Source organism: Elaeis guineensis, chromosome 11, assembly GCF_000442705.2.
Source record: "Elaeis guineensis isolate ETL-2024a chromosome 11, EG11, whole genome shotgun sequence".
Classification (NCBI taxonomy): domain Eukaryota; kingdom Viridiplantae; phylum Streptophyta; class Magnoliopsida; order Arecales; family Arecaceae; genus Elaeis; species Elaeis guineensis.
This window is the reverse complement of record NC_026003.2, coordinates 119,809,128-119,824,454: the sequence shown is the minus strand read 5'-3', so window position 1 is coordinate 119,824,454 and position 15,327 is coordinate 119,809,128. Positions and strand designations below refer to the sequence as shown.

The window sequence follows — 15,327 nt, the reverse complement described above, 5'->3', positions numbered from 1 at the left end:
TTCTATTCTGGTTGCCCGTGTGTCTTTTTTTTTTTTTTCTTTTCTTTCTTCAAAAAGTAAAAATTGGTTCCTCAATGTGTCTTTTAAATATTTATATTTTTATATGTCATAAAAATCTTTTTATAAAATATAATTTATTTCTGTTTAGATGCACGATCATATTATACACAGTGTATTATCGTAATAAGTGCAAGCACAGTCTGGAAAGGTCTTGCTATTATTTCATTACACTGCATCCCCAGATTTTAAAAACTTCAGGATTATTTCTAGTAAATTTTTTTTTTTTAATGGAATCATTGCATTATGAATCCTGGCTTTGCGAGATTTGATGCCTCCATCAATTAGTTCCATTTTTTGCTAAAATTACTGAGCAAGTCTCGCGCACTTTTTTTACTCAATCTGCTTGACAAATCCCATGCAAGTGGGAGGCAGGTAGGTAACGTAACTGGAATAATGCGCCATTCAGAAAACATAACCCATATTGTCTCATGCTAATATCTAAAATTTTAAAAATAATCATTCGAAATAAAAGCGATGGCCTTCTCAGAAAATACTAGCTAGCTGAAAAGAAAATTTCATACATCCGGTTAACATATCACTTAATTTAAGGGATCTGCTTAACCTAACACCTCATCCGGACTATTGAGAAGTTCGTCGATCGAGGGACTACTCATCAGGATTATTTGGTGGTTCGTGGAGGGGACATAGGGAGGGGATAAGCTGTCAGCATGTTATCGTTTCGCGGAGCTCGGTGCAAGCTTGGACGATTAGATGTGAGGAAAGAAGGCCGTTAGGACAAGGGGAACCGTCGGGCAAACGGGCGTTGGAGATACAACGGAGGCCGAAAGGTTAGGTTGGGCAAGGCCTTCTTCGCCCTGGAAAGAATGGAAACAAGCTGTACAAGCGAGTGAGTACAAAAGGTGCTCGCGTGGGGAATAACCTGTCACGTCAGCACCAATATATATATATATATATATATATATATATATATATATATATATATATGCCGTCGGAACGTGGAAGGTTAAGTCTCTTTGTAAATTTGTAAATGAGCTTCTTCTTGTTGCTTTCACCATGGCTACAAGGGGATGCAAGTTTTAAAGGGGAGTAAAAGTTTGATTCGTTGCCTTTGGGTATGGTGCTCCATACACTTTTATATTATTCTTCACCATGATACATGATACCAGATTGCCTTTGGATATGATGCTCCATATGATTTTATCTTATTCTTCACCATCTTACCAGAATTGGCCGTGTGCAGATGAATTGATTCGTTTGACATAGCATCAATAATGAAAATAGTTCCTTCAACAATACCATGAATGATTTGGATGGGAAGATGTATACCAGGGGAATACCACGGAAATAGATCAAGTACTTCGCTTTCATGATTGAGATGGATACATGCTGTTAGATGACACTTAAAGGACTTGATACATCTGCATGGCATTCCCTGAATCGATAAAGATCGGCATGGGGCCTTGATACATCTGCTTAATGTTTAGAGGCTGGGCAGTAAACAGCAATATTTTACAGTACATTAAAAAAAAAAGTGTTTAGAGCCTCTCCTTCGCGACATGTGGGCTACTGAACTCCCCTGTACACAGTAAAAAAAAAATGGTGGAATTTTTTTTCTTCCAACAAGATATAGGAGAACCATGAGAATGCTTTCAATGAAAAATCCCCAAATCCTTATGCTTCTACCGAGATTAAGCTCTCAAAACCTCAAAGGAACCAACTCACACCGACACAACTCGTGCAAGAAACCATATGCCTAAGACAACCCCAACCGGAATTTGGAAAACATCTAAAAAAACATCGAACATAACTGGTAACATACCTTAATTATTAATCTTTTCTCTTTTCTTTTTATTTCATGGGAGATAATTTAATTTCAAATATCATAGTTTACTTCTTCAATTATTTTATTCATATTTTGTTATGGAATCTTCCCAATACTCTAATAATTTTTTGGATAATCATATTTCTAATTTAAATGAAGAGATTTTGAAAGATGAAGATTAATATGGATATTAGTTCATTAGTTAAAAAAAATACTATATATTATATTACAAAAAAATTTATATAATGATGAAATATTTTAAAGTTTATCTTTGATTTCAGTTAAACTACATCGCTGCTGCGAAGCGTAGGTTATATAATAGTTAGTCAACATGGTTGAGATGTTTTAAGCAATTAAAATTGGCTGTAGATTACAACAGCAAAGGACCAGCAAGTTTAATCAGCTTTAATCTATTTTCAGCTGGTAAACAACCAAATGGAAGGTAATACAGAAGCTTGACACCTACTTAAACATTAAAAAATCAACAACCAGAGCAAAAGACATAACTAATGCATAAAATGCATTTATCAGTAGGTAAAGTCAAAAACTGAGGTTTCACAAATAAAGATGATCCTAAATTACTTTTATTGGTCGTAAATTCTGCATAAACCATCTTGACCATAGGATAAAAAGGCAGCAAGTCTAGCAATTAAGTATCGGGTCAAATGGCCATTAGATGCCCTGAATGATAATAGCCACTTCAGCTGGTAAATCACATGATAGCATCGGATGTTTCTGGTGGCAAATTTTTAATTTTCTCATGCAAGGTCCGATAATGACTGATGATGAAGACAATATGGAGACACCAGTCCTGGCTCATCCAATAACAAATTAAATTATTGCCTAACTTTGTCCACAACATAACTTGGATATAAAATTATGAAAGATTCATGAAGAATAACTCAGTAAAGGAGATAACCACCAGAATAGACAAGTTTACTGGCCTCATTAATTCTCTTCTCGACATTAGCAAAAGTTGACATCTTCCTGCAAAGACTCGACTCAAACCCAAAACGATGGTTCACATCTGTATAATAGTCAAATGAGAACTGAAATGAATCTGTCAAGTCCTTTAACTCACCAAACAACGTAATACCCATCTCTGCAACCCCTGAAATCAAAAGGGAACAAGGGGGAAAAAAATGAAGTACAAAAGAAGAAGCTCTGCATCATTGTACTTTGGTCCATGGTACAATCTCACCACTTCCAATTATATCAGACCATTTACCATCTCAAGCAGGTGATCCACGTCTGGCACCATATGCAACAGTAGTGGTGCGAGACCTGGAGAATTCCATCTCCAAGGAAAATGGCAGCAACTGGAGGACGTGATAATTGTGGGGTCAACATTGCTGTCAATATACCAAACCGCCTTTAGAATTATGATTTGGCTAGTAATGATTTTAACTTCTCACGGAACTTGGAAATGTCATCAGCTTTTACAACCATGACTAGTCCCATCTCCCTGTAGTTCTTTAACTGCAGTAGAACACAACTTCCATGGTTAAGCTACCTTACAGAATATTAAAAAATGACAACTTGCACTGGAGACATACCCTGACATGCATGTTTCAAGAAAGCTATACTTCCTTCAACAATTGCTGTTGATTCTTATAACTTAAACATCATTTTCTTCAGGACATAACAAACTTTTACAGATCAGATAGATGTAATTCTCCATTTCATCTGGACTACATTGGAATAAAGGTGTGACTCAAGCATGCATGAATTTCAATATTTGAATACAGTAAGAGTGGCCTCATAAAAACAGAAACAGCTTTGTCCCTGATGTTCGTCACAGTCATTATTCGTAATCTCCTTCAATTTAACATCACATTCAACAGGACCACAAACTAAAAATGCATTGAGAAGGTTAAGAAAAGTCCCCATAGCGAAGGTAGAAAAATGTACGCAAGCTTACAATGGAAAAGAAGCAAATATTGCACCATGTATCCTATCTATTCATGAACCAATAATGAAAATATAATCAATGGGTTCTATCTTTCATTAATAAACTTCTTAGATTTCTGCTGAGCCATGACAAGACCATTTTCATGACCACTATGAGAGGAAATTCCGTGCCTATTTCCTTGCAGTTAAATAATTTTCCTTCTCCAGGGAGCAAAATTTTTCCATCGATGAACAAGACCAAGCCACTTCCTTCAGTTTCCACCCATAAGCAAAATGGACATTATTTAAAATTCTTCCTTTTTTTTTTTTTTCCAATAACAATATAGACAACAAGAAAAAAAAATAAATCATATGCTTTCTGCAAACTTCATCACATCAGCCGATTCAGCCCTTTGATAATTTGGCTGTCAGAATTTTTTCTGAAAGTTCCAATTGGGGCACGTGAAGCTCCCTTGAGAGTTTCCATTTGTTTAAGGAATTCTAAGTAGCACAACAAAGAATTTGATGTCTAATTATTAATGGTTCCCAATCAAATATAATGCATATCCAGCTTTGAGCAGGGAGAATAAATGATAATAATCTGAAAATGTTGTTCCAAGCTGTTTTGACAAAATATTTGCAATGTGCTGGTAACTGGCTCACACTATAGGGTTTCTACTTTCTAGGACAAGAAAATGGGAAAAAAAATCTAGAGATGACAAAATACTATGAACAGTAGACCTTGATTGCTACTTGGAAGGGATAATGGGCTCAAATCTGCATCCAATTGCTGTTTCTCTATTACAAAGAATGTCCTGATAAAAAATTTTGAAGTGGCTGGGAACTTAAAATCTCCATTCTCTCTGCCTTCCCAGAAACCAAATACTCTTTATCACTAAAAAGTTTCAACAGAGAAGTTTGGAAGGTTGGTTGAATTTTACCTTCTGTCTCTCCTAAATCCACCTTTCCAGTATGATGACTCAGATACAGTATTAAACGAGAAATTTTGTTAAAATATTATTCTCCTTCTCATGCTCAGATTTAATGCTCATACTTGGATTAATATAAACAATTAGTTTAACAAGATCCAATTAAACCATTTCTTCCAATTCTTTAGCTTCTCCCAATACTTTTCCAAATACTTCCCATGTATCTTAGGTGCATAACCACTAAAACAAGTCATGGGCCCGAAACATTTAAATGACTAAGCAGTTCACCCCAACTTATGGGCTCAGATATCAGCAAGTCAAGGCCATCAAGCCCATAGGCCTAATACTTCTGTGGCAGTCATGTAAAGACAATGACCATCTGCATCCTTGTTCAGCCTCATATTTTGCTCGTAATTGGCCTCTGGATCACATATACACAATGTCAACATGTCTTCAATTAGAACAAAATTTTGCTCTCTCAACAAATTATGACGGCATAGGTGCTGCCCAGCATCACCCAATGCCATGATGGGAGCCTCCAGAATCAATGTTCCATTAATTTTATGATTACCTGCATCTCATTTAGGTTAATATGGTTACTGTGAAGTGCAGAACTGAGTGTATCATGGTCAGCAACCACAAGACAGCTAACTGTAGGAGGGCTGCGACCCATGCAACCCATAGGCAAATAATGAGGCGCTAACCCTGATTTACAGGGTTGTTTGTGAGGATTAGTGTTGGTTTAGCATTTTCTATTTTAACAAAAGGATTATTTAGACTAAATTTTTTGTTTAAGTTCCTGCAGAAATAGACTATTAGACTATTAAAGGGAGTTCCTGAGGGCTTTGGCTGATTGATGTAAACCTTGTTTATGATCAAAGAAGCACTTGTGATAAAATTTCAGGCAAGAAAAGAAGTGTTTCGGCATTTTCTTTCAATCAAATTAAATTTGGCAAAGAATTAAGGTCAAATAAGACAAATGAAACAAGAAGAGGGAGAAGCAAAACTGATGAAGAAGAAGGTTAAGAAAAAGAAAACATAAAGGAGGAAATTAAGAGCAAAAATTTAACATGCTGTTTCAGTGACCAACTGCATGTTGAGACCACTAAAGTGAATGACCACGATAAAGATTGTATATTAGTTAATATGTTTGGTTCATAAGTGGTGGGCCCTGCATTCTTCAATATAACTTCTTTTACGACTTTATCACCATTATAAAATCTTTCTCCAGTTTAGAAAACGATCAAATAGGTTGGCCGAGCATAAGTCAAAATGAAGTATTACAATTCTATTTTATGCCTAAGTTACAGCAAGAAATTATAATTTCAGCTGTATAATCCTGTTTTGCACCATGGGCTTCATGCTTCCTCAGTAAATAAGAAATTAAGGGTTAAAACTAAGATCTGGTCCAAAACTAAACAGACTTGTTCAAAATGGTGATGAGCAATATCTAGCTCAATCAGATTCAATGATGTCATTTACCGCAGAACTCTACCACTTCTTTCTTAATGCCCTTCTCATTGTTAGACATCTCTCTACAATATCATCAGACAACCAACTCTGCTATCTGGATCATATCGCATCTTACCTCAATTATATGGGTAAAAGGGGCTTTTTTCCACATGGTCAAAATGGATGAGCAAATTCTTTATCCAACTTTAATTTGATCATTGCTGATCTGGAGAAATCTGCCACCGTATATGCCTTCCAGTGAATTGTTTACACAATTCAGGATATTCTTACCTTGCAGATCACTACTGCCAGATTCCTTTAGCATAGGGCTTACATCTGCGGCAGAACAGCCACACTAGGAAAATGCTGATAAGATAGATCCTTTCTCTTAATTGATTTACGTGAATGCATAATGGTTAGATGAGTTAACAATTGCTCCAAGACCAGAAATTTGATCTAGAATTTTAGAGCAGCAATTAACTTGACGTAGAAAATTAAAAATCAGCAAATAAAAGGGGTAATTAAATGGAGAGCTATTGGAACAGCTAGAAGGAATAAAAAAAAATTCAAAAAAGGTAGCCCTTATTGTGATAATTCACTAACAATAACCATTGCATGACAACCCAAAAAAATAACTTGTTCCAACTTTTTTTTTATTTTTAAAAAGGATCCAATAAAATTGACCTACTTTTGTGCATAATTTTCTCTTATTTACATATAAGCGGTGATAATACCTAATAGTGCCTTCTCATAAGAAATAACCATAACAACGTAGTAACTCCCCTTCTAGACGGTCTTATGTTTTAAATCCTAACATGATATAAAAGCAGCTACATTTCCCAACTTCTCAATTTCTGTAATAATCCTAATCAAATTTCTATCTTAAGAGGTTAAACCATGCTAAATTTTTATAATAAAAGGCTGAGGTTTGAAGATTGCTGGACTCTGAGGAGTCTTAGGGGAAGCCATCCTAAAATTGGGATGTCCATAATTCTATGCATAATAAGAGCCCCATGTCCTCTGAAGTCCAATTTCATAGTCAGCAAAACTTAAGCTTATATAGATTAAGAACAGCATGTAACAAATAAAATTTAAGCAATCTCATAAGCTATGTTAGATACCACTTTATGCTAGAATCTTTTTTAAAAATATCCTATCTCTAAAATATTGAGCAGCCACGTGCATTTGGGTTTAAGTAAAATTAACAGGAAAAGCTTTCATTATTAAATTATAATTGGTCACAAAGGCATCGTTCTACACATAATCAATTACATGTTCTGCCACTGTGAAAAGTCTCATTTTTTTCCTTTCTAGCACGATAATAATCTTTGAAAAAAATTGTAAAATGGGAGAAGAACAGCAATGTAAAGCATAATCATGGACAGCTATATTGCAGCATACCTCATGTGAAATCAACTGCTCAGCATGCAGACGAAAAGTAAAAGATAACAAGCTGAGCTGAAATGAGAACAAAGACCATATAAATAACCTAAGTATTAAAACAAAATGATATCATATATACTGACCATAAATACCTCACGAAAAATCTCATCTTCTGCCTTTATATAAATGAAAGGTTCCTCGTAATCCTGGCTTTGTTTTGCCTTGCGTTGGTTGACATTTTTGTTCTTCAGTAAGATACAATAAGAAGGGAACTTAGGACCATAGAAAGATCAAGAGAAGCAGAAAGATAACTCTACACTATAAAATAGAGATTAAATTCCATGGATCCTGATCCTCACTAATATTCTTTAAAAAATAAAAAAGCTACTAATCTCCGCTTACAACAGAACATGTTTCCTTGGGTTATTACCAGCCAGCTAAGTCACAAGACACTATAAGCTGATGTTCAATCACCAAGATTTAAATGTCAATAAAGAAGTAAATTTGGATAGGAAAACAATATACCTCCAAGATTCTGGTAAGCAACATATAGTATTTGAGGCGGAAGGAATCTCGAAGCTCCTGTGTGGGCTTTAAGAAGCAAAACAACTAAAGGAATGAAGTTAACAATTCAAGTGAACTCAGTGAACTGATACAGAAAACAAGTAAATTGCCTCGAACCTCATCCTCTGTTGCCCATGAAACCTCATCAAAGAGCGCGTCATATAGTGGAGGCACCAGTTGGTAGGGGCAGTTAACAAACCGCTGCGAGACCAACAGACCAACATCACTCGCTTGCTGTTCCAACAGCAATTTCAGCTTTGTCTTTGTACTCTCGTCACTACAAACTTCAAGAAGGAACCGCTTGAGCTCCTTGATGCATCCATGGCCCTGTGAGAGATCAAAAGGTAAAATTTTGATCAGAAAAAGTAAACCAGCCAAATTGAGACACAGGGTTTAAGATATTCTTACAGCATATCTCCCCAGATTAAGGGCGCTGATGACGGCAAACAAACTCTCGTCATCATCCCCTCCATCATCATCTCCTTCCTCCTCTCCATCCTGACTGGCGGATTTCACAATGGTCCCGACAGTGGTCTGCTCCAGGATCAGGTCAACGAAGCCGCTGAGATCCCACGGCTTTTTATCAAGGTAGCTCTGGAGAAGAAGCTTCACCCCATTGAAATCTCCGGGCTTGGGATCGAAGAACTCAAAATCAGCTTGCACCATCTCGATCTTCTCCGAATCCAAACCAAGAAGACAAACGAATCACAAGGTGTAGCACAAGATATGGGATCGTAATGTGAAGAAGTAAATCCAGATTCTTACTTCTTGTTTCTCCTCTTCATCTTCGGAGGACTCCATTCGTTTGATTGCTTTTGGTGGCTTAGGATCGGCGATTCCATCCACTGACTTGAGGAAAGAAGTACAATACGTGAGGATTGGGAGATCGAAATGATAGAATCGGGTAGGAGGAAGTGACGTACCTGTGGATTTGGAGGAAGGAGAGGGATCGGGAGAGCCGGATTTGGGGACGGAGGACGAGTGGGCGAAGAGGAGGAAGCGGGAGAAGGGGGAAAAGGAGAGGAGGAGGGAAGGGGTCCTCGAGAGGCGGCGCCGCTTCGCCGGCCGTCGCTGGCCCATGGTCGCCGACTCGGGTGAAGAAGGCTTGCGAGGGTTTTGGGGTTCCCCTGGGTTTTAGGCAGAGGACCCATTGCTGAGTTTTTCCTTTACATTTTTACCTGAATACGGCGGATTGAGTGCAGCCTCTGGCATAAGACACGAAAAATGCTCACCCGGGACTCCGTGCAGAGCATTTAAGTCCGATGGACCAAAACTTGTGTAATACATATCTTCGCGAGATTAATTATCCAAAAAATAAATAAAAATGGCTGTGAACTATATATAGTTTCCGTTTCCATCCAGAAATTCGATTTAATACGATCGAATTATCTAATTTTTTAAATTTATTTTAATCAGATTTTAATCATAAATTTTATCAGATACTATAATATAATTATGATGTGATATCATCTTCTACAACATCTCTTCCTATCATATAAACTGGTTAAATAATATTATATGATAATTTCATTGCATCAATTAGCCAGAATTTATATTCAAGATTCAAATTAAATAAATTTGAAAGTTGTACAATCATATTGAATTAAAATAATTAAAAATTTATTAAATAATTTAAAATTATTTATATAATGAGTCTAAATTTAAAATAATTTTATCTACTACATGTGGGGCTCCATCCAACTATTCCAAAGAATCGAGATTTTGTAAAGAAAAAAATGAGCTAGCTCCGTAGATATGTTGCACAATAAAAAAAAATTATTGTTTAAATATGTAATTGTGTGTCACTTCAATATGTCTTAAGATGAAAAAAAAAAATATTTATATAATATTTAATTTATGAAAGACTCTATAACCCCCGAAAAGAAATATTCTTGGAAGGATGATTAGCTCGAAGATTCGGATGATCCTAAACGAGCTCCTTGGCTTAGAGAATATTAAGTGAACTGAAAAAAAAAAAAGTAGATACCATATTCAAAAAAAAAATAATATTCAAGCTAAAATTTTTCTTTTTTAAATAGTTGGAAGGCGATGCTTTTAAAGCCAATATATATATAAATTTTATGATACATTTTAATTTTCATATTCTCAAAAATTTTATCTATAAATTAGTATAAGAGAGAAAGTATAAAAATAATCATATATTTAAACATGTTTGGATGTTTGTTTGATATTTTTTTCAATTTTTATTGATTGTTATTTTATCATTAATTATCAAGTATTGATTGCTCATTATTTAATTTTTGAAATATGTAATTAAATATTTTATTGAAATTTTTTTTGACTTAATCATAAATTTTATCAGATTATCATAATAAAATTATGATGTGATATCATCTTCTAAATCATCTACTTCTACCATATAAATTGATCACATGATATTATGTAATAACTCCATTACATTAATTAGCTGGAATTCATAATTAGGATTCAAATTAAACAAATTTGAAAACTATATAATTACACTAAATTAGAATAATTGTAAACTTCTAAATAATTCAAGATTTTTTGCATAATGAGCCTAAACTTAAAATGATTTTATCTATTATATGTGGGGCTCCATCCAACCATTCCGAAGAATTAAGATCTTGCAAAGGAAAAATAAGCTAGCTCAATAGATGTGTTGTATGGTAGAAAAAAACTCTTGTTTGAATGTTCGACTATGTGTCACTTCAATATATCTTAAGATGAAAAATTTTTTTGTTCATATAATATTTAGTTCACGATGGATCTTATACAGTTATAACCCTCTCGATAAGTATTTTTGGAAGACTGACTAGTTCGAAGATTGGAATGACCCTAAACGAGCTTCTTAGCTCAGAAAAGATAAAGTAGGCTAAGAAAAGAATAGACATTATCTCCAAAAAAAGAATGATATTTAAGCCAAAATCTCCCTTTTTTAAATGGGTGGAGGGTGATGCTTTGAAGGCCAATTTATATATATAAAGTTTATGATATGTTTTAATTTTTATATTTTTAAAAATTTTATTCTATAAACTAGTATAAGAGAGAAAGAATAAAAATAATTATATATTGGAACATGTTTGGATGTTTGTTTGATATTTTTTTAAAAAATTATCAATTATTATTCAACCATGAATTATCAAGTGCTGATGGCCCGTAAATTAATTTTTGAAATATATAATTAAAAATTTTATTGAAAAATTTTCCAAAGCATGGATATTTTTGACTTAATTAATTGTCCAACATATATATAATTTAATACTCAAAAATTGATGAAATGGCTTTTGTGATACTTTTATTTCGAACCACGACCAGGCCCGATTCTCTCATGCACCGAGCATGAAACAAAATTTAAACATAAAATTTCAATAGATTTGGTTCGGAGTTTATTAAATACCCAAATAGCCTATGCTGACATCATATGATACCACTTTACCAGCATATAGAAAATTTCTCCCCTTCCGGTATCTATTCCCGCCCCGGAACGAGTACCCTTGGTTTGGGCACTTCCGCTTCCGGTGTCCCCCGTCAACCCGTCTCAACCGTTCGATCACATCCATTAGACCCCTAAGAGGACTCCACACGTTTCCTCCGCAATATACCAGACATATATACCGCACTTCGTTGCTCCTAACGCGCACCGCCCCCGCCAACCCCTCCTCTCTGGTCCCTACCCCACCTCTCCCTCTATCGCGGTGGGATGCCACGGTCCGCAATTCCTGACACAACATCCCTCTTGTCTCTCTATCGCGGTGGGAGCTGGGAAGACCCAATCCGCAGCCCAGGAGCTCGCCGCCGCCCCAAACCCTGGTAAAAATCGCTCAGATCCTTTCTTTAGCCCTCTCCTGGTGCTTTCCGCTTTCCTTTCGTCGCTTGTAGTGGAGATTCCTCTCAGATTCGGGCTAGATTCCAACAAATTTCAGTTTCTAGGGTTTTGTATTGTTGTCAAATTTTTTTGATTCCAAAACAAGAAAACCTAATCCTAGATTCGCCCGTCTGGGAGACGATTACGTAGTGAAAAGGCCGTTCGTCGCTAATAGGAAGGGCAAGATCCCAGATTTTTGGTCATGGGTCTTATGATTCAGCTAGGATTTTTGGCCCGAGACTGCTGAGATTTTCTGGAGGGGTTTCTGATGGTGAAGTGGAAAAATGAGGGATTTTTTTGCTAGGGTTTGAGGTTTTCTTGCGAAAAGAGGGAAACTTGGGATTTTTTCTTGACCGGGGATGGCCGATGAGGGAAATGAGAGCAGGAGCAGGAGGATGGATCTGAACCTCTATTTGGGCCTGCCTCGTTCCCCTCGGCCTCGCAGTCTTGATCTTGGTTCTGATCTTGCTCTTAGCTCGCTTCCTTTGTCATCGTCATCCAGTGCCGGAGACAGCCGTGCTCCTGCTGACATGTCTGGTTCTGTGGAGCAGCAGCTGGATTCTCATCCTCCATACTCCCCGTCCCATGCTGCTTACACCCCTGATCAGCCCTTGGTCCATCCCCTAAATCCAGCCGACAGTAATGCCATTCCGGAATATGCCCCATACTATCCATCCTACGAAACTTTTGGCCCACGCTACCCTCCCATCCAACCAATCATGCAGGAACCCGAAGGTGCTGATGCCCCTTATTCTCCATCACGCGTCCAATTTCTTCCTACTGTTCAGGAGACTGATGAACCTGCTGTTCAAGATGTGGACTCCCATGTGCCATATGATCCTCCTTTTCCACCTGGACTTGCTGATGAACCTGTTACCCTGGGCGGTGAATCCCATGCACCTTACTCGCCACCTTATATTCCTGAATTGGCAGTCCCTCAGGGCCATGATGAGGGAACCTTTGGCTTCTTACCACCAATTCCTTTGCAGACTGGTGAATTGCTGGGCCGGCAAGGTGGGTCATCTTCGCAGCATGATTTCATTCGGTCCCCTGAAATCCGTTTCAGAAGGTTGATTGAATCAACCCATCGTTGGCCAACCAGGCGATTTAGGTCATCGCTTCCATATGTCGGTGAAAGGTCTAATTTTGGTTCGCCATCCTCACCCAGTCCTGAGCAGTTGATACATGATACTGTGAATTCCCAAAGATCCTCAGAATCTAGTGGGAAGAATAAGGTGTCTGCTGAAGACATTGTGGCGGAGGCTTCAGAAGAGGAAACAGAAGAGAAGAGCAGAAATGCTGCTAATTTTGAGTGCAACATCTGTTTGGATATGGCCACTGAACCTGTTGTTACCTCATGCGGTCATTTATTCTGCTGGCCGTGTTTGTATCAGTGGCTACATGTTCATTCTGATCATAAGGAATGCCCTGTTTGCAAAGGAGAAGTAATTGAATCTAACATCACGCCTATTTATGGGAGAGGGAGTTCAGAAAACAGTGCTGAGAAGAAACTTGGAGAATATGAGGAATCAGGTTTGAAAATACCACCAAGACCACGTGGAAATAGGTTAGAGAGCTTGAGGCAGCAGTTTCGGCCTATTTCAAGAAGACTTGGGGAGGGAATTGCCTCATCATGGAGACGGCTCCTAGATCATCAGATGCGTGGTGGAAATAGATTTGAAGGGAATGCAGACCCAAGTCTGCAGGAAATTTTCAATGGTGCTCATCGTAGAGCTCTAGCTAGACTGCGGGCACGGAGATTGCAGAGAGAGGAGGGCAATCCTGAAAGCAGGTCTATTGCTGCTGACGAGATTGGATTGCCTAGAAACAGTACATCAAATCCATTTAGTAGCAATACAAGCTCAATTTTTCAAGATGGTATTGATCTTTGGCACCGTTTTTATGGTCTTACTAGTACAGAGAGATTAGCTGCTATAACTGCTGATGTCGGTAGGGTGGTTGGGCGGTTTAGCACTGGTACTAATAATAGATATGGAGCATCCTCTTCCTCTATCAACCCTCCAAATCCAGAGCCACCGGTTAGTGGCCCCCATATAGGAGCAGCATTGGCTACAGACCAGGCCTCTGCTTCAAGTACCATGGCTGTAATACAAGGAGATGTTGCTACTTCTGATGCCCCAGCAGAACCAAATAGTGCAGGATCTTCTAGGTCCCATAGGAGGAGAGGAAGAAGTAGTACCTCCAGTTCTTTGGATGTAGATGGAGGAGCACTGCATGCGCGTAAGAGAAGAAGGCTGAACTAAATTTCTTTTATTTCATACAATTTTAAACAACTCCTTGCTTTTTTAGCTTCTAGTATGTGTGTGCTCTTGGAGCATATTTGCTGGTGTGTATGTTAATGGTCTTGTATTATTTTGTGTTAAGTTATCATGTCCAGTTTGTCTTTTGATTTTCTTTATTTTCATATACCTTGTCAGAGCATGTATACCGGATACGCTTTTGACAACCCCAATGGTCGATTTACAAATTTTCGTAATTAGTTTGCGTACTTGAAATGCTTTCTTAATGGAACAAAATTTTACTTGGTTCTAGATGAACAACTCTTTAAACTTCTGGAAGATTTTGTTTGTGATCCATATATACAATGTTTATTTGAAGGTTTTTAATAGTCCTGTTTTTGGTAGCATGAGATCATGTGTAACTGCTTTATTCTCTTTTGTGGTCCAGGGAAGTCACAAGCAACTTTTGTCATCTGTTCCTTTGGCTGATTATTCATTTTACATGCATTTTTTTCAAAAGAGATGGCCTAATTTAATTATTTCTTTCTAAGTAAAGTAGAGGCTGTCTCTTAGTTTACGTGTTATAGATGATTACATCATAAACACTAGCCGCAAGCCTAAGCTTAAGTTGGACCAACAAGATGCTTTTCATCAGTGGTGGAATTATCCTTGCCTTTCCTACATTTTGTGAATGACAAGTGCTTGTGCTTTATGATGAACATTATTATGATATCCATATATCATATTTGAAACAGTTCCACACTGTAGGTAGCTCATGGCATATCCATGGTCAAGATGGCTTGAGGTTTGCAAATCCATAGACCAAATCTTTGCACTTTGATCACATCAATCTCACATTCCCATGGTTATGGAGAATAGCCATAATTGATGCGGGCATCAAATATTTTTATGGATATAGTTAAAATAGTCCTTTTTTCCCAACAATTCCTTTTTGCTTTAGACAGCAGGCCTTGGTGTGACGATAAGATTGCTCTATCGTAACTTGGGTGTTATGGATGCGAAACACGGAAACAGCCTTTTCACATGCGGTGGCAAGATTGTGTACGTTTGACACCTCCCTAGACCTTGCAATGGCGGAATGCCCTTTTCTATTTGAATTTAGGTATTAAAAATATTCAAGCATGATCAGAATATCAGCAACAGAAGTGTAGCTTAATG

At 37.2% G+C, this 15,327-nt stretch overlaps 2 protein-coding genes across 7 annotated transcripts; one reads left to right on the top strand and one right to left on the bottom strand.

Annotated features, from left to right (window-relative positions):
• Window positions 1-2,845: 2,845 nt before the first annotated feature.
• Window positions 2,846-9,270, bottom strand: LOC105053786 (protein BCCIP homolog). Of its 6 annotated transcripts, none has more exons than XM_029267336.2 (8): window positions 8,985-9,270; window positions 8,827-8,910; window positions 8,470-8,736; window positions 8,179-8,388; window positions 8,023-8,106; window positions 7,650-7,742; window positions 7,516-7,572; window positions 2,846-3,322 (listed from the first exon to the last, which is right to left on the bottom strand). In XM_029267336.2, exons 1-8 carry the CDS (start codon window positions 9,210-9,212, stop codon window positions 3,224-3,226), a joined length of 1,122 nt encoding a protein of 373 aa, XP_029123169.1. In that variant the 5' UTR covers window positions 9,213-9,270; the 3' UTR covers window positions 2,846-3,223. The 6 variants fall into 6 exon arrangements, with proteins under 6 accessions (XP_029123169.1, XP_029123170.1, XP_019709130.1 ...); XM_029267337.2 differs by having other exon boundaries at window positions 8,470-8,733; window positions 8,985-9,269; XM_019853571.3 differs by having other exon boundaries at window positions 8,023-8,088; window positions 8,985-9,267.
• A 2,396-nt stretch (window positions 9,271-11,666) lies between these two features.
• Window positions 11,667-14,405, top strand: LOC105053788 (uncharacterized). The gene has a single exon (XM_010935073.3). It carries the CDS (start codon window positions 12,268-12,270, stop codon window positions 14,170-14,172), a length of 1,905 nt encoding a protein of 634 aa, XP_010933375.1. The 5' UTR covers window positions 11,667-12,267; the 3' UTR covers window positions 14,173-14,405.
• Window positions 14,406-15,327: the final 922 nt, after the last annotated feature.